Source organism: Cebus imitator, unplaced genomic scaffold (assembly GCF_001604975.1).
Source record: "Cebus imitator isolate Cc_AM_T3 unplaced genomic scaffold, Cebus_imitator-1.0 Scaffold66, whole genome shotgun sequence".
NCBI lineage: Eukaryota > Metazoa > Chordata > Mammalia > Primates > Cebidae > Cebus > Cebus imitator.
In genome coordinates this window covers 7199844-7220204 of record NW_016107381.1, presented here as the reverse complement: position 1 = coordinate 7220204, position 20361 = coordinate 7199844, and the positions used below count along the sequence as shown (strand labels likewise).

The 20361-nt window shown below is 37.4% G+C and overlaps 1 protein-coding gene across 1 annotated transcript in view; it reads right to left on the bottom strand.

The window, feature by feature from the left end:
* The window catches only part of CNTNAP4 (contactin associated protein family member 4), a 288841-nt gene that overhangs the window by 206429 nt on the left and 62051 nt on the right, over nt 1-20361 (bottom strand). The window contains exon 3 of the mRNA XM_017530599.2: nt 5600-5793. Coding sequence (XP_017386088.1) covers nt 5600-5793 — 194 coding nt within the window. The remainder of the gene's footprint in view (nt 1-5599; nt 5794-20361) is intronic.

Here is a 20361-nt window from a genome sequence, read left to right as displayed (position 1 = left end):
TTCTGCCTCAAAGTTCATTCAACAAAAATGAACTTTGAGGACACTATGCTAAGTGAAATAAGCCAGTCACAAAGGGACAAATAATGCATTTTGCCACTTTCATATGAGGTACATGTATCTAAAACAGTCGAATCCATAGAAGCAGAAAGTTGAGCGGTGGTTGCCAGGAGATGGGAAAAGGGTGAAACTAGGAGGTATCATTCAACAGATAAATGTTTCAGTTAAGCAAGATGATTGAGTCCTGGAGATCTGCTATACAACACTGTACTTATAGTTAACACAATACTGTATTGTGCACTTAAAATTTTGTTAAGTTTTTTACCACAATTAAAAAAAAAATGCAGCCACTTTTTAACCATGCATCAGCACGTTAGCCATCTTCGAAAGCTAGAGAATGTGTAGCTAAATAGAAATATAAACAGGAAGGTTTCTGAAGATTTAGACTAATAATGTAGACTACAATTAAAATGTGTTTTTTGGATCAGAGTCTTGAAAGATAAAAAGCAGCTTCAGGCACTCTCTAGACATTTGCCAAGTACTGAGGCAAGTATTGCAGTGCATTAAGTTTGACAACTTGACATGTTGACACACACGGCATTAGTACTGCTACACCTTCTATCACCACAAATGCTGCTTGTAGGCTTAGGCCAAGAGAATAAGGGCTCAACATAAAGAAGGAAAAATGCCACTCAGAAGGAGGAGAGTCACCTACCCTACAGCACATATCTCTTCTGTACTTCTGCCTCCTCAAATTTTCTATTAAACTACCCCCAGGAACTTATTTATTTGACTTAAAACAAATGCATGTGGAAATCTTTGTGAGCAGTGTTTCTATACTGGCTTATAGAGTTGACAACTCAATCATTCACAATAATAATAATGACCTGAATATTTTGTGACAGGTGGTACTTCTGCCTAATTGACTATACCTTGCCATAGGGTCTCTATGTCTTTCACCAGCCAAATCCAGAACCACGACACTAGACAATTCCAGTTAAAAAACAAAGAGATACTACAGATATGCAACAAGGGGTTTTTGTTTGAAAAATCAAGTACAGATGAAGTCTATTTTAAAATAAAGCAAACTATTCCTGTGTTTAACAAGCATATTTACTTAATTTATATGACTGGTACCACCCCATTCATTGCCCTTGCAGTCTGCATTGTGAAGGAATCTTAGGCATTTATCAGAAAGGATTTCGAGAATTTGGCTGTGAAGTTCCTGCACATGTTATCTACCTAAAGTAATTTCTAAGATGCTGATTTCATGATATCTCAGCAATTGTTCTTAAGTGAGTGAAAATTATACCTTATGTTTACTTTTTCAATCATGTACAATAAACCGAAGAGTCTTTTTATCACAGATGTTGAGGAAATTTATTTTCAATCTGAGAAGAGAAAGTTTAGGAGCTTACACTTTCTAAATTTTCATAAAGTGTTTGCCATTCAGAATATTTTGCATAAGTTATATTTTATGAACATTGGACTATAAATTTTTTACTGAAGAAATATTTCAATGTGTAATATTTTAAAATACCACGTATCTATCAAGTTTGCATTTCCATTAAATGATCTGTACAGAGAGTAAAATATTTTGTTCCTCCTTTTAAGGATTATTTGTAAGAAGTGGCAGAGGATTTTATTAATTATTTCAGATATGTAGAAGTCATTGTTCTCTCTGGCATTCAAAGTGAGATCAAATGAGGAAAGAATTAAGAATCTTCCCCACAGCATTTCAATCCGTGTTGATTGTTTTTATTGTGTTTGTTCCTAAACCAATAATACTTGTCTTTTCTTTCTCTTTCTATCACATACTTGTATAATGCCTTATGTGTTTCCTAAATGTCTTTCATAGACTTATTTCTATCATCTGGAACAGACTGCGAAGCTCTTAAAGGAAATTGGCATATTTTGTATAATTGGTATATATCCTATAGTATCTACAAAAACTGGGCCAGAAAACAAAAAGTTGGAAAACATGTATTTGTAAAATGTAACAAAGGGTTAACTTTCTTATGAAGTACATCAATTTCAAATTGTTCTTCGGCTTAAAAAATGCAAATTGAAGTGGCCTGTGTTCTTCCAGGCAGAAAAGTCAAGAGTCAGGGCACAATTCATCATATTTCAATTTTCCTGCTTCAGCAATTAGCGATTCACAGAGAGAGAGACCTTCCTTTAGAGTGGGATCAGAGTAACTACGGAGTAGAATAAAACTTTGCAGCTATCTAGGATTAACAGGAAATATATAGAGATACATACATATATAAATATACACACATATATATACACATACATACATGTATATACACATACACACATATACATATGCTTTCAGGAATTTGAGGTTATTTACACAACAACTTAGCTATGTGATATGTGGTGATGGTGTCTATTGCACTAAGTCTTAACTTTGATCTTGACATTTAAAGTTATCTGTCAACTTTCTTTGCCATATCCAAAATTATCTTCCAGTCCTTCCAAAACTTGACAGTCCAAGCTGACCAGTAATCTCACTAGTTATTACACAGGGAACCATAACTCTGGATATTCCCAATGTCCATGCTTTTTTCACATCTTTCCAACTTCATAAAGTAGCCTCCTTAATCCTTCCATAATCTAAACTATAATGCTTTCTTCAAGACCTATGTAAGCCTTACTTCTTCTTTGACAAATTTAGCTTAAAGTGATTTCCATATTCTGTCCATTTCCAAATGCTTAGGAATCTGTACCTAATATTTGCATGTTCCTCTGAATCTTTCTTTGGTTTGCCCTGACAATACTGATCTCTTCAATGATTTAGTTGTTGTTTGGTTTTTGTTTTTGAAATGGACTCTGGCTCTTGTCACCCAGGCTGGAGTGCAGTGGTACAATCTCAGCTCACTGCAACCTCTGCCTCGCAGGTTCCAATGATCCTACTAACACCTCAGCCTCCTGAGTAGCTGAGATTACAGGTGCATGTCACCATGCTCGGCTAACTTTTTTGTATTTTTAGTACTGACAGGGTTTCACCATGTTGCCCAGGCTGGTCTCAAACTCCTGGCCTCAAGTGATCCTCCCACCTCAGCCTCCCAAAGTGCTGGGATTACAGGTGTGAGCCACCACACCCAGCCTCCTTCAGTGATGTTAACATAAACTCTTTTGAAATCTTCCGGAAATTTGGACAAAGATAAGCACAGATTAGCAGATTGACATATTCAAATCCATTCATTTATTGGTTCTTACACCAATTTACTCGAAAAAAGTCATATGCCATACTGGATGTCGGATGCCAGAAATGTTAAGATCAGAAAAAGAAAATCTCGCCCATAAAAAAGTTCAAAATTTATAGGAAAAAGAAAAATGTGCCATCTTGATATATTAAATTGGTACAGCATAAATGTACTAAAAAGAAGGGCTGATGGGGGCAAGAGGGAGTCACTTTTAGAGTGAGCAGAATAGTATCTTACAAGAAAGTGCATTTTATTCACTCATTCCGTCAATAAATATTTAATATATGACTGCGACCTGCCAGGTGCTGTTACACGTTGGGTATACTGAGATGAAAGGTCGAAAGGTACAGTATTTACAGAGCTTACACCCAAGAAGGGGAAGACACTGAGTAAATCAACAAATTGGAGTCTAGAAAACAATGTTACCTTAACAGGATTATTATAGATGCCATGTTTTTATTTGTATTGGTTTGAATTAGTAAGGATATCATTCATGCCACCATTTCACCATGAGTGCCTCAACTTTTATAGGAGTAAGCAAATAAGGCAAATGGCAGTGCCTGGGTTTGGCTTTCCCCAAGCTTGCTTAACAGAAAAACATTTTCCTGATTGATTGATCACTTAAAAAAAATGCATTTTAATTAACATACCTAAATATTAGCATGCATTAGCCACTACTTGTCTAGTTTAAATTCCAGTGCTTAATTCAAAAAAGAGTAGAAGAAAATCCAAACATCTAGTTAAATAAATATCTCATTAAGTTTTTACTGTTATTGGTTCATAATTACTGTTTATTTTATTCCAAGTTCGAATGGTTTTCATGGAATTAAATGAACCGTAATACCCAGTGTTTGGAGTTTTGGTGTCTGTGTGTGTGTGCGTGTTTTGTTTTGTTTATTTGTTTTTCCTCTTACAGCTTCAACTTGCCTTGGATTTGAAACAGCCTTTCTTAAAACTGCTTATAGGCAACTTCTGGTCCCATTGTTGTGCCCTTTAGAGAAAGAGAAAGGCTACTTCTTTCATTTCAATTTATATCAATAAGCATGGATTGAACAGCCACCAAGAGCTTTAAAGATACAAAGGTGAGTAAATCACAGTCCATTTCTTCAATGAGTTTATAATGTATAACGGAATTCTGAGAACTTTCAAAAAAAAAAAGGCAATTGACTGGTCAAAGAAAATTATCATTATGTGCCCAAATAGGCTTCCAAATTATCTGTGTGCTAAGAATGATGCTTCATTAAGTAACCCATTTTCTCTGGTTCCAGCAGCTCAGCCAGAGAAGGAAAAATAGTTCTTTGATTGCAGTGTGTTGTTCTTGGCCCACAAAAGATCCAAACAAATACTTTTCTGCACCAAGAAAGAAGTCTTTTCTTTGTCATCAAACAAACTTCCTTTAGCTTCCTTCTTCTATCATGTGTTTATATGCCATATCCAGGTTTATTTATCAATCAACTACAAATCTCATCCACTTTATCACAAAGTGCCTCTTTCCCAGTCTCCCTCTTACAGGAGCTGCACCACTGTTTACAATGCACAGCAATTTACACACTTACACACTTTACAGAGACTAGAGAAGGGTTTATACATACATCATATATATGTATATATGTGTATGCATATATACACATATACAACTCCACGTATTTTATATATATAAATTCCCATATGCCAGAGAAACAGGGTTTCAAAAATCTGTTTTCAGTTGAAATAAAAGGAGTAAATCATTTTTACTAACTTTAAATAAAGACAAAGCAGGTTGGGCTCAGTGGCTTACGCCTGTAATGCCAGCACATTGGGACACCAAGGCAGGGTGGACTGCTTGAGGCCAGGAGTTTGAAGCCAGCCTGGCCAACATGGTGAAACCCGTCTCTACTAATAACACAAAAATTAGCCATGTGTGGTGGTGGGTGCCTGTAATCCAAGCTACTTGGGAGGCTGAGGCAGAAGAATTGCTTGAACCAGGGAAGCGGCAGTTGCAGTGAGCCAAGATCGCGCCACTGCACTTCAGCCTGGGCAACAGAGTAAGACTCTGTCTCATAAATAAATAAATAACAATGCAAGACTATTATGTTTTTGAAGAAAGCAACTTTTTATACAAGTCTTATTTATTTCTTAGACCCCCACACTACTTAATGGACTAATATGGGTTTGTTTGTTTTTTCCAATTTTTGAGAACCCTGTAGAATAAATTTATTCTTAGTATTCTCATATATTTACCATAAAATGTATTAGAAAATGAATATTTATCATATTTTCTTTTGGAAAAAGTTTTCAACTTAAGTCTGGAGATTCTGTATTTCTACTTAATTTAAGAGATTGGCAAACAAGATGCAGTACTGACTATACTTCTTTCCCTGAGAGACTGTATATTTTGTTAAAGAACATACCCAGATGCTGTCCTCTTGGCGATACTGTTTCCAGTTCCAGCCACTATCACTGAACATCAGGAGGTAGCTGGTCACCCAGTTGGAGCTCCCATAACCCCCTTGAGTGGCCACAGCGGTAACCTCCATTCTCTCTCCAAGGTCAATCTGCAACCACTGGTATTTGTTAGACACAAGTGGAGACCAGCCACCAGCTCCTTTTATTAAAAATAGAAACAAGAGAAAATTGGGAAAGAAAAGTTAGTTAAAAATCTATGTTAGTAAAGCAGAAATGCCAGCAAGACTGTATTTCTCTATGGAACTTAAATTTCCAAAATATCAAACTTCTTATAATTGTAGAAAAATATAGAGAAGAATTTAGTATAATTCTCTGATGTCTATGTTAATTAACTGTGTTCATTTCTAGGTTTTATAGCCTCCTAAAACTTAGAGAACTAGGAGTCTTGCTGAATGTTTAACATACTGAATCTGACAGGTGAACATTCCCACCAAAACCGGGGACTACCATGTCTACTGCACACATGCATGACTGGGTAATGGTCTGCTCTCCTACCCCTTTCCCCAGGACTGGATGTAAGGAAATAACTTCAAGCTATGATGGAACTAAAAATCTACTTTTGATCATTTTTAGACTTAGAGAAGGGAGTACATTGTTAAGTCCAAGGGAAAACAAAAGTCAAGAAATAGTTCCTGTCCTCAGGTGTTTACATTCTTCAGGAGGGACAGATACAGAAAACCACGTTGGAAACAACAGTAATGATGGAGGCTGAGCAGGAGAAAATAACACAACAAAGATGCTCTGTCCAGTGGTGGGCTGGAGCTCATTCCCAACAGTTTGTGAGAGAACATCACTACATTTTCAATTTTGCAAGCTAGTTATTAAACATGATCATCTTTGCAACTGGCCATGATGGGACTGTTTAAACCATGGAAATTGCAAACTCTGCACAATAAGCACCTGCCCCCAACCCGGTTCGTTTATCAACACACCAGGAAGTTGGTGGGTGAGAGGAAGGAGGGAAGGAGAACCAAGGAAATCACAGAGCAAGTTGTGCTTGATCACTCAGAAGTAAAAAATACAAGTTTGATGTATGTTCAAGGAAGTAATGTGTGGAGCATAATTGACTGTGTTATATTTTATCCAGCACACGCCAAAATAGTACAGATGTGACTCCTATATATCTTGTTAAGATGCTTCATTCTTCCACTTTAATATAATAATTTGGGGAATTATTTGCAGAATTATTTAACATTGCTGATTATATAAGTAACATATAATAACTGTAGAAGTTATGAAATAGTGTTTGATCCACTTTCTCAAATCTGTATTTGTCTAACAATTAATGTCTATTAAAATGCAACATCAATTATATAACACCCCAAATAACAATGTTAGCACATTTTCTTTCCCCTATCCTTTTGCTGCTCACCTTGAGGCTCTGATAATAAGGTTTGGAATTTTAGATATAGATGACCATTAATTTATATAGTTTTGAATCAAGCATCATTCTTGGCATACATAATCCATTTTGTGAAACCTTGAGTACAAGACCTAATTCAAAGAAATGCTCAATAAATGTTTGCTCTTATGAAGGGGCATATGTCATTGTAAGATCTGAAGGGACACACCTGTGTTGACAACTGCTTTATAAGACTTCAAGATTATTTTGATGGTAGAATGCAGCATAATGACACTCTGATAGATGAAGGACAGAACTCTGCTACTTACAACTACAAACAGGAGAAGACTCCAGGCAGGAGATGGGGGGTGTTGCACCAGGAGACAGGATAAGGGCAAAGCAGAGCTGCTGGAGGCAGCTTCTGTATGGCAAGCAGGGTAGGGCTAGCTAGCTAGGCTTGTCATACAGGTGGGCTTCCTATGAATTGGCTAATTTGAACAAATTTATCTAAGAGGCACTGGGACACCCCTTGTTGTCTGGCACCTGTCCCAGCAATGATGCTTAGTGACCCCAAAGAGTGAGAACCTAATAAAGGAAGTGGTTGGAGTATGGACATAATCAGCTGCTATGAAAGGAAACTGAACAGTCCAAGGCGGGGCTTCAAAAGTGGGTCAAAGCAGCATTTTAAAAGATTGTATTACAACAAACTGCACATGTACCCTTTAAAAGTTGAAATTATTTTCAAACATTATATTACAACAAGGTCCTCTCTTGATGGCATCACACTAACTACTACTTGCATTCCAGTATAATCCCTGTTTCTTACTATATTGTCTTTAGAACTAGATACATCATCAAATTTCCATCTTTCTTAAAGTGAATCATTGTTCAAAAGTGTATTCCACTCCATATGTCAAAAGTACAATGCTCTTTCTCTTTTTTGGATCCAAAAATTTTTCACATACTACAATTTTTTTAATGTGTTTTTAATTTTCTCTGTATTTGTTCTTAAAGAACCTGTGATGTTGGGTGCAGTTTCTTTGTACACCAATATTATCTACCTTTCTGCTTGTCAAGCAGAATATTCTCATCTTTTAAGCAAGAGGGCTTGTTACATAGACATGGGCCCTGGGTGTCTTGGAGTCATTTGTTTAGCATGGCAATGCTGTCCAAGAAGGGCACTTCCTGCCCTTGCAGATTGTTATTTATATGGAATTTGTTCTTGAATGATCTGAGGCACACTTTAAATAGCACCCTGCCACAAATAGCTTGGGGAGTTCTTGAACTCTGCAGGAACTGCTCTCGAGGCGTTATTTTAAAATCTGAATCAATGCTTCCTCCATCCTTCATTTTTCAGGATGTGATGAAACACCATCCATCCTCCTCCTCTTATTCTAATACTGTATTACTTAACATTTGCTGATCAAGGGAGTCCTTCGTGTCAGGTACTTTGTGAAGGCCTTGCTAATTAATGTTCAGTGCAATCTACGTAGTACATGGTGTGTTAGATTCAAAAAGTTTGAACACTTTGTCCTTATCCATGGAGAAGGCGAGAGGCACAATACTCTTAACTAGGACACAGCAGTTCCTCTCACAGTGTCAGGATGCAAAGGTGGGAATCTGTGGTTCCCAGTGGATGTAGAAAAGACTCACTGATGCTGATGGAGGTCAGGGAAACTCAGGATTAAGCTACCAGGCAGAAGGGTCAACTTCCCTCCCTGTAGTTAACAATGGACCATGTCTTTCAAGTATAGGTACGTGATGGACATGACACGTGGATAAGAATTTCCCTCCACTGTCCTATCTAGTCTTACTCTTTCTCTCCAGGCCCTGTCAAAACTTTGGAAATTGAAGCAGCTTTAATTCTCTTGTTGCTGCAACTGTGTATCACTCTGTATTTCTGTCATTTTTACTTTACAAGGAAAAGTTAGGAGGGTGAATGAAGTGCCCCTAGAATGCCACCATCTCAGCCCGGAAATTCGGCACATGGAATTGCAGCTGTATCAGCCAATTCCTCTAAGAAAACACTGATTAATTTGCTTCTTCCCCTTCCTAGTTAATTGTAATGGTCTAAGGCCTGTAATGAGAACATGTTTTTCTAAAATGCAGAATTTCATAATATTTCTCTTGCATGTTCATGCCTCCATAGGCCAGTATTTTAAAAAGCAGGCATATGACAGAAACACAGCAAGGAAAAAAGAATCGGTGTGATTCTAGTGAGTTAAAATCGGATCATCAATTCTCATCAGGAGAAAGAGGAACCCCTCACCGACCGTTCCCTCTTCACAGCGCTGCTCACAGTTACAACTGCACCAGCCGACTTGAAACATTCACAGTTAATTGACCTTGAACATTTCAATTTCTTACCTGTGGTGAAAAGGTACTACTGGTATGCAAATTAAGCTATATCATTAATGAGGTACACTGATAAAGTAATGGAAATTCAGATGCTTCTAGGCTATACCAAGTAATTTCAGCCAGATAAGTTGGCCACAGGGAATCCAAATATCTGTTCCAGGTTTTAAGTTGTGCAGCTCTGCAGAAGCACATGGTATTGGTGTGTGATAGAGTTGCAGGCTTGTTCCAATTTTAAGACAAATGCTAAATAGTAAAACGGAAAATGGAAGCTAGACAGACAGACTGATAGAGGTAAATTGATTATGCTTTGCAGAATTTTTTTTTTTGCCAGCCTATGATGACAGGAAGGGACACCAGCAACATGAAATACAAACGTAACTACAGCTGAGGTTAGACCACCAGCCGGATGGCCACCACCAAACCACACAGCCCTCAGAAACACACTGTTGTCATATTTACTTTTTTAATGAAGAAAGCGATGACTAACTCCAGCACATTTTAAACTCTGTATTACCATAAAATAAAACGTAATGATTTATTTCGTTTATTAACAAAACCTTTCAGCTGCTAGGTAACGTGTTATTTGGCCTCATGATTTTAGTATGCCAATATATTCAATATCATAATAAACCAATTCTTATGAAACTAAAGACCAGCTTTTCATAACCCCATCTCTTCCATAGTTACTGATAATTTACCCACAGAACAAAAACAAGAGTCTTGCTCCCACCAGTTCATATTTTTTCCCATACTGCAGGTTTCCTTTCCCTGTTCCACCGTCCTCTTTCTCCTGCCTTAACCTCGTTACGGAGACTTGGTGTAATAAGGTGTCATAAATGTATTCAAATGGAAACATTTCTTAACTCTTCATATTTCAGCCTGAAACTCACTTTGAAAGGTAAAAGTTCTCCCCATTCACAAGACTCTCAAATGCTGTAGTATTGTTATGATAATTACATTTTAAAAGCATATTAAGTGCCTATTGATTTCTCCCACCTTCAGCAAACATGAGAGTATATGGCAGTTGTAACGTTTTGAATTATAAAAAAAAAAAATTATTATTGCTATTAGCTCCAAAGAGAGTTACGATCTCAGGAAAGTTCAGCTTTGAAAAAATTTAGTATCTGATTGACCGCAGAGACAGCATCTCTTTTATCTGCTGACTACCGTTTTTCAACATCAGATTTCTGAGAAACTTGCTTCTATAATATGTGCTGCTATGAATTATAAGGAAAGAAAAGCAAACTAAAAATTATCTAGGGCCTATTGTATGCTAAGCACACTATTAGAAATTGTATACACTGTATTAACTTAATTATTAAAATTAGTGAGATGAAATATGCTTTAACATCTCTTTTCAAAAAAAAAACAAAAATATTTGCAGAGGCTAAGTAAATTTTCCAAATACTATGCAAATATTTTAGTGCAAGTGAGAAATTGCTTATTTTTAATACTGTTTTAATCCGTGGGAGACTGTCACTTTACAAATCACCCCATTTTTCATTCTTTACCCCTGGAGTAATTACAACTATCTTTGCCTCATAGTAGTATATTTTATCCGAAGAATATGCTCAAAAAATTTATTCAGTATGATTTAATTATAAATTACCTGGCTGGCTGAATTATGTTTAAGACTCATATATCCCATCTGCTAAATATCACCAGTATTTAGTGCTGGTCAGAGAGGCACATCTTAAAATTTCAGGGAAGTAAAAGGAAAAGGTGAAGAAAAAAAATACTCTTAGTTGGAGCTTTAAAATATAGATAAGAATCACCTTTATCTCCTAGTAACATTAAAAATGGCATGACAGACATTCCTGGTGGTCATCAGTAAAGGTGATGTGTCAACTTTACACAAATAGAGACTGCACAGACAGGAAGAGTTACATTTCTTCCTCGAGATTTTAAAGTGTAAAAGGACACAGATGTTCAAGGACACAAAACACAAGTGAACATAATTGAATGACGGTTCTAGCCACCATTAGGACATCTAAATTCCTAGAAAATAATTGGCTTAATTAAAATTGTCATAGGAAAACTTCCCTCCAAGATAATTACTTTTTTTCAAATGTGATTTCATCTACATTTCCCCAAGAGCCCAAGTTTGCCCACATCATTTGGATCTTGACATTAAATTACAATAATGTCAGGAAATGGAAGGAACAGGGTCCCAATATTTGTTTGGCTCCCTTAAATGGTGTGCAGTGCCCCTGGGCCACCATTTAGACCCTTTTAATAGCTTTGTATTTTTACCAGTGTCATTTTTCGTTTCTGCCGGAAGAGATCGTGACTCTAAAGATGCTGCGTCTGTTGCTGTTGGTCTTTTCCCACGTTCACTTCTGAATCTTGACCTTGCCTACTTTGATCACAGTGATTGTTTCCGTGAAGGGCAGGTGACCTTGAGCCATGATCATGGAACAATTTCAGGATTTTGTTGGGACTACTGGAGTCTAAGAGACTCTTGTCCACTGTTAATGCTGAGAAGATAAGATACAGGCACCAAGCTGTAGGAGTATTGCTGTGGAAAGCCTGCCTGAGTGAAGCCAACAGAGAGAGGAGAGTTAAGAAATGAAGTGACTTTGGGAGGCCGAGGCGGGTGGATCACGAGGTCAAGAGATCGAGACCGTCCTGGTCAACATGGTGAAACCCCGTCTCTACTAAAAATACAAAAAATTAGCTGGGCATGGTGGCGCGTGCCTGTAATCCCAGCTACTCAGGAGGCTGAGGCAGGAGAATTGCCTGAACCCAGGAGGCGGAGGTTGCGGTGAGCCGAGATCGTGCCATTGCACTCCAGCCTGGGCAACAAGAGCGAAACTCCGTCTCAAAAAAAAAAAAAAAAAAGAAATGAAGTGAGACCAAGTTCTGAAAACACAATCAGGATGCTATGTCCCGCTGTGCCTGCAGTGTTTGCTGTGCTTTCTAGTTACATAAGTCAGTTGTTGGGCCCCTTACTTGTGCAGATCCATCTCAGGGTCACCGCTTCAGCAATTCTCGTCTCTCTCCTGCTGCATTATTTTTCTCTTTAATGGATAATTCCCATCAGTGCATGTTACATCAGCACGCTCTTATTTTTCTCATTTTAAAAGGAAAAAAATAAAACTTTTCTGGAACCCATTCTATTTTTTTCCTCTTCTTTTAATGTTAACAGTCTTCAAATAATGTATATTCACATCACTTTCCAACTTTTCTCATCCTGTTCTTTCTTGGGCCAACTCCAATCAGACTTTAATTCTCTGCCACTCAACTGAAACTGCTCTTCTCAAAATCACCAAGAACTCCATGTTGCTAAATCCAGTGGTCAGGCTTCAGTCTTCCATTCACATGGACAATCTGTGGCGTCTGATACTTGCAATCACTCCCTATGCCTGAAGAGACGGCTCAATTAGCTTCCACAAAACCACCTTCTCTTAATTTTCTTGCTACCTAATTAGTTAATCCTCACTCCCATGGCTGGTTTCTTCTTTTATCTCACATCATATTTTAAAGTTGAGACTCTCTAGGTCTCAGACCTTTACTCTGCTTTTCTCTCTGCATTCACTCCTTGGTGATCTCTCTTAGCTGATGAATTTAAGTATTACCCATATGTCAAAAATTCCCTCATTCATAAATCTGCCTACACCTCTTCCCTGAACCCAAGACTCATGTATTCTACACTACTTGATCTCTTTAACGTTTCCAAAATTAATTTTCCATTCTCCCTCTGAATCTTACTCTGTTCACATCCTTTCCCAGCCCGTACATGGTGATTTTATCCTTCCATTTCCTCAGTACAAAAAAGAAACTGAGTCACACTTGTCCCCTTTCTTTCCCTCATATCATACTACCAAACCACCAGAAGATGCTGTTGGTACTACTTTATTATTAAGAATCCTGCTGTTTTTCTACCTTCATGGATGCTCCTTTGATTCAGGCCATATTATTCAAGCCTGGATTCTTGCAACAGTCACCTAATAAGTCTCTCTCTTTCTCCCTGTGCCCATTGAGACTCTATTCTCTACACAACAGGTGTGAAATATTATACCTGTGCACCAAATACTGCAATAACTCTCAACTTTACAGAGCGAAAGACAAAGTTCCCACTACGCCACGTGCAGCGTCCTTAATGATCTGCCCCCTTCAACCAGCCCCATGTCATCTCTACCCTCTCTTTCTTCCTCCCAGCTCACGGCTGTCCATTTAGTATGGCCTCCTTGCTGTTCTTTGAATAAACTGACTATCAGTCATTTTCCATCTCAGGAGCTTTATTCAGCTCATGTTTCTGCCAGGCATGTTTTTTCTCTGAGACACTCCGGGCTAATACTTTTGCTGCCTATAAGACTTTGCTTGAATTCTACCCTCTCTTAGAGGCTTGTATCTCCTGACCTCCCCTATTTAAAATTCCTTCTGCTTTACAGTCCTCCTCCTGTTTGTCTTCCCCTGAACCCCTTTTTCATTTTTCACAGAAATCTCCATCTTTTAATATAGCATATGATTGTATGTAGTATATTTAGTGTTTATATATGACATGTAATAGAATGTAAGCTCTATGAGATGAGGGACCTTCACTTGTTTTATTCACTGACAGACCCCAAGGGTCTAGCACACTGCTGGACACGTAATAGGTGCTAAAAAATATTTACTGCATGTAAGATTGAAATAAATTTATAGTCATGCAAGCATAGTAACATGGCCTAAATTTATATGAACTGCTGAAAAAGCTGGTACTCTAACCAAACTAAATAAAAGCACAGAATACTTTTCTTTGCTGCACGGTATTTTTTATGAAGTTTTCAAAAAAGTTGAACAACTCAACTGAGTTACACACATACACACACACACATACACAGACAACCAATTGCCTCAGAGCTACATGGCTTAATCACTTGTAAACTACATTTCAAAGATGTACGTATTGCTTTATTTTGGAATTTTTGATACAATGAAAAAGAGATGCTTTTTCACTTCAACTCCCCAGCAAGGTTCTAAATTAATAATACCTCACTAAATTGTCTTCTCTTTAGTTCTTTGCTGTCAATCAATTTTCCCTCACCACAAATTGGCAGATCGACTTTTAATCTTAGTTCTTGTATTGACCGATTGGACGTTTCTGAAATCTTTAATAATGCAGTGCTTTGAAAAGTAAATATTTACAACCTTTCTCTATGCAGGCATTTTGATTTGTGTATTTGATTTGCAAATTTTATGACAGCCAAATTTCCCCTGGCAGGCTAGAATAAAATTACAAATATGCCAAATTCTGGGACTAATTTTGTTTTTTCCACACAAAGTTTTATTTCATTCAAACTAGTAGTTTTGGAAAAATGATTTTTAGCACATGTCTAGAAATTCAGATGATAATCAGGAGCTGCCTATGTTCGCTTTCTAAGCCCATTATAATACTTTTCTAAAAGTTTTGATTTAGATCTTTTACAGGGAGGCAGGTCATTTCAGTAAATGACATCATGCATTTGAGAGAGCCTACTGGCAATATCCCAAAGATTTTAAAACCATTTTTCGCTTCTCTGCCTTTTTTTTTTTTTATCTTCCCTAGCCAGACTGAGATGATAAGCTGTCATGAGCCAAATATTCTCATATCACTCCTTCTGGGTCAACAAACTGAAGTCACTCTCCTGTACCCAACAGACATCATTTCCACTTAATGGTAGAAAAGCCAGCATTGCTAGGGCATAGTACATCAAAAAGGTAAAGTGCAAAACCAATTTCAGGCATTTTACTGATTAAATCATATGACTCCCCAATTAGTAAAAATGCTAAAACGCATTAATATAGTATTATGTTCCCAATTAATGAGATTTGTTTACCTCTGGGCTTAAGTATTCGTCAAATTCAGTCTTGAATACACATATTTAATTATATGATTTATTTATTTTAAACAACAGACATTTATTTTTCACAGTTCTAGAGGCTGACAAGTCCAAGATCAAGAGGCTGGGAGATTCAGTTCCTGGTAAGGGCTTGCTCCCTGGCTTGTAGACAATTGTAGTCGTTTTTATTTCTCAGGCAAGAAGGGACATTATTAGTGATGCACGTGATCAAGACAGCCATAACATTCCCCTCAGCTAGACTAAACTTTAGACAAGTTTCTTTCTGACTTTAAGCTCCTGACCTCCCTTTTCTTACAGCATTTACTTTATAAAACTTATGATTGTAAATTCTGTCTCTGCCCCTTGAGGTGTAAATCTTCATCCAGCCTCTTGCCAGTTTTACAATCCAGGGATGTCTTTCTCAAGGACCTGGGAGCCACCCCTTTGAAATGTAATCATCAAGAAAGATAGGACTTCCATCTTCCAGGCTCTGTGGGAGAGTAGGAGCCTAACTTACATAAGATCCAATTAGCAAACACAGATGGCCTCATCACATTGGCCAAGTCCCCCCCTCCCCAATGTCCTCCAGTATATTTCCACTAGCTCAGCCCAATGCTTCAACGGAATTGTTTCAATGGAATTGAGTTCAAGCTCTCTCTCAATCTTCTTGAACTCCGTTCAATAAAGTCTTCCTTGACCGCTAAACTCAGTCCAGTGCAATTCTTCTTTGACAGGCAATCACTGTTTTATTTTTATTAAAACAATGTGTTTTTCATGTTTCTGCTTAATGCATCATACTCCCCAGTAACCTAACCATTCAACAATCAAAGCCTTAGAGAAGAAGCTGAAGAACAATGCCTAGAAGTGAATGTGGTTCTGGCTGAGAGCCAGCCAAAGGAATTCTTCCTGATAAGTGGCAATACTCAAAGGCTACTTACTACAGAACTGCTTCATCCATTAGCCAAAAGAAAGTCACAGCCAGCTTCATGAACTCTGAATAGCAACAAGAAGTATCATGGAGACCAGCTAGTAAAAGTTGATGGTCTTTGCCAAGAGAACATTCAAAGGAATAGATGGGTCGCTAAATGTGTATCAATGAACATCCAATGTTAGGATCAACTCAGTCAGACTCAGCAGATGTCATTGTCCTGGGCAAAGAGATCCAGCCAACAATCTTGCGATAGTTACCAGCAAAATAACCAGTGTTAGCCAGGGGAGTCCCCATCTAATTGTGCCATGACATCATGTGAGTTCATTACATAACCACTGCCATTTTGGAAAACAGTAGAAAGAAGGTTAGGAAATCAGAAAATCTGAGTACATCTAGAAGGGATGTCTTTTGGTTGTGTCAGTCCCTTCTAGACTAACCCCTAGCAGAGGCTAGGGATGTTTAGATAATCTCATATGTAGTCACATATGGAAAAGTGTCTCTGGACTAAATAACAAATAGGATCTCCCTCATCTTGACAATACTCATAACAGCTAAAGTTCTGACAACACTGAAAAAATGTGGGGTGTTTTTGTTTTATTCCTCAACTATCAATCTAATCTTCAGACTCAGGGATTTAAAACTGGCCTGAGAAAATAATATCAACCAGTATTTCAGATCTGAAGATTAATATACTGTAGTAGTACTATGTGATATCTCATTGCAGCTGTATGAGTATTTTGTTTGGGTGCCTAACATCTCAAAATCTGCTAATACATTTACATATTGTGACTTTATAAAATGATAGGTGGATTTTCAATAATAATGCTGTTTGAATATATATATAGGTGGTCAGAAGAATTAATGCATATATCCAATTCAAAAAGCATTTTGCTATATGTATAGCATTAGTACAGTCACATTCACATTCTGGGGCAGAATCACTCCACATTTATTGGTTATCACAATGATTTTTACTACAAACCAGACAGAGATAAACAAATATATACATGTATGTATAAATTTTCATAATTCCCAGTGTACATATATATATCTACATGCTGGCTTTAACAGGTATGTTCTATAACAGAATGATAGAGTGGTATGCAAATAGAATTCAGAGTTTGAAGCTAGCAGGTACAATATTCCCCTGTGCACACATTCAATTCTAGAAATGCTTTCAACTGCAGGCCCTTTTACTACGCAATGAATTGCTTCCTGTAACATCCGTGCACCCCAGCTAGTTCCATCTGGCTCCTGGCCTACAAACAAATGAGAGGAATGCACAAGGGCTATGATTTTATGAAAAATGTAGAGAAAAGATTTGCTATTATGAGGTTTATGTAAAAATCATGATACATTACCATTACTTTTGCCGGGGACTAACACATATTTAGATTTGTTGGCCTTATCCTTGATTATTAAATGTGCTTTAAATGATTTCTTTACCTCATCAGACGAAAAAACTGAAGTTTCAACGTATTTGATTTTTTTGGTATTACATTGTGTTAAAATGGGGAAGAGTGAAAATATAACAAATGTAACAAACCACTGGTGGGCGATTTTTCCAATCTAGGCACTTTTATTAAGCTGATTTTAACCTGTGGTTACACACTTGTAATTGTCCATGTTGTTGTATCTCCTAAACTGAGGTTTAAAACTCTTCTCAAATTACAGGCCACTAATTATTCTATATCAGAAAAAATCAGGTGAATGTTTCTGCGGTTTTGCCGAGATAAAGATCAGCCAGGGTTTTGAGGGAGCATGATCAAGTCTGTCAGGACGTGAAAGATGCAGAATGCAGGCAGAAGAGGGAAAAAAAACACATCATTTTGCTCTGTTTATCTCCATCTTATTTCTATTTGTAATGTATAATGGAAAGTTCTAAATTGTCCTTTTTGATAAGAAGAATGTCTCACAATGCAGCCTCATTTCCACTCAAACCAATGAGCCCTTTTATCGGATTGTCAGGCCACCTATCATAGTTGACGGTTCCCAGTGTATATTGATCCACTGAGTCATAATAAAGTAGCTTCCAGCTGGGAATGAGAGTTAACGCAAACATTTTCTGGATCAGAAAAGGTGGAACCCCCCCCAAAAAAAATAGGTTGTGCTTCTACCTAGGCAATTTCAAATTGCTTCTGGCAATACTATGTATCTCATCCCTACCCTTGCATTTTCCTGCACACTGTTACCACAGAGAATGTGGAAGCTGAAACACAACATCCCAGCAGAAGCATCTCAATGCATGTTCATGATGAGACCTACAATAATTGTTAAAAAGCAAATACTTTTGATAAGCAAAATGGAGAATCTATTACTAGTATGAATTATGTTGCAGTCGTTATTACTCTTATTATATCTGTTTCCTGAAACTTTGTAATCCATAGGTACTTAAGAATGTATCAGTTTGTTGTTGTTTAAAATTTATGTTCAGAGTTCAGAATTTTACTTTTTAAGAAATTAGCAATTTATAATTTTAGGAGCTATATTTGTACAGTCAGCCAAGCTCAATAAACAACAATAAATGTCAAGAACTTTATGTTTTCATTTAATGACACCACTTTTTCCTTCAACAGATGCATAACTGAGAAGAATAATATTGTGTAGTATAATTGCCCTTTGTGAAATTTTTAAAATCCGTCACTTTTGCAAAATTACATGCAAGCCTGGATGCAATCTTTCTAGCATTTTATGTTCCTTTATGTAAAAATGGGAGGGACAATATGACAGTAGGGGCATTATATTTAGGGAAATTCCCAGATGATCTAAAAGTACAGCTTCCATAATAAACTTCTGATTTGCATGACTCTTGGAGGATGATGCTTTCAAAACAAAACAACAGCAGCTTTTTGCTTCTCGTATGCTGACATATTGTATCTGTGGAATATCCTTCTATGTCAATAAATGAATTGAGAGAAAACCCATCAGGAAAAATGTCTACATCAGAAGTCCTGACCAAAATTCTGTCACTTAGCACAAGCTCCTCCTTCTGTGACTCCATAGGACACGTCAACTCCTTGACTTCACATTCTCAATTAACTACATTTCTCTTGCTTATGGCTACAATGATGTTTTGTTTTGTTTTGTTTTTTATATATTGAAGACTAAGTCTATTTTTCTAGCTCGGATCTTTCCTTTGAAACCTATGTCCCAAATCCTGAATGCCTCCCATGTATCTATTCATGGATGCCCTATAGATTTTTTAAACTTAACATTTCAAAAATGGATGTTTTGCCTCCTGTCCAAACCAGATGGCCATATAATTCTACCCTTCCATTCATTCGGACTAAAAATGTTACAATCATTTCTAATTATTCCCTTTCAGTAATACTGTACAGAAGTTGCCAAATCTGGTCAGTGTTACCTCCAATATTGTTTCCTTTATGGCTCCTTCCTTGGCTTTCTCCCTACTGTAGTTTGAATCCTTATTTCAACAACTCAATTAAAAAATAATAATTTTCCTGTTTATCAGATTGTCACTGGTGGGGAGGGCAGGATTTGTACATTTCAAGAAAACACCATCTCGACATAAAATATATTCATCTGAGAAAAATGTAGTTGCGCTAAATGGAAGGATAGGTATACGACCCTACGTTAAGAGGCACAGAAAAGAGGTAAAGACTCACACTGAAAAAGCTGGGGAAGATGTCAGGGAGAGCTGGCATCTACACTTAGTACTAAAGGACTAACAGGAATGACCTAGGAGCTGAAAAAGGAACAATGGCTTTCCCACAGAAATAGCAGAAGCAAACTCTGGAAGTATGAGAGACTATAGCATATTACGGGGTTTCGGTTTGCCCAGAGTAGTTGGAGCAAAAAATATAAAGCATTAGAAATCGGACTGACTATGGAAAGATGGGAATGAGATGGTGAGCAAGAACCAATTTTAAGCGCCATAAAGGATATACTAAACACTGGAGAAGGGAAAATTGGGACCACGAGAGGTTTCTAAGAAGTGAGTGCACTGCTAACTGGCAGTGTAGACAGATCTCCTCAATCAAATTTCAGCAAAAGAGTCATCTTGGGGTTGTTGTACTGTTCAGAGTTAGGAATTCTCAGGCTTGAAGGAGTATAATGTTCTACTGTGGGCAAATACCAGGAAAGTGAGCAAAACAGAAGAAAGTCTCTGCTTTCATGATGTTTGCAAGCTAGAATAGATCTTGGCACACAGGAAACTCCCTATAAATATGTACTGAGTGAAGACATGAAAGCACTGGAGAAAGCCTAATGGCAGGACTTGGTGATGTGGATAACCCACAAATAGCAGGCATT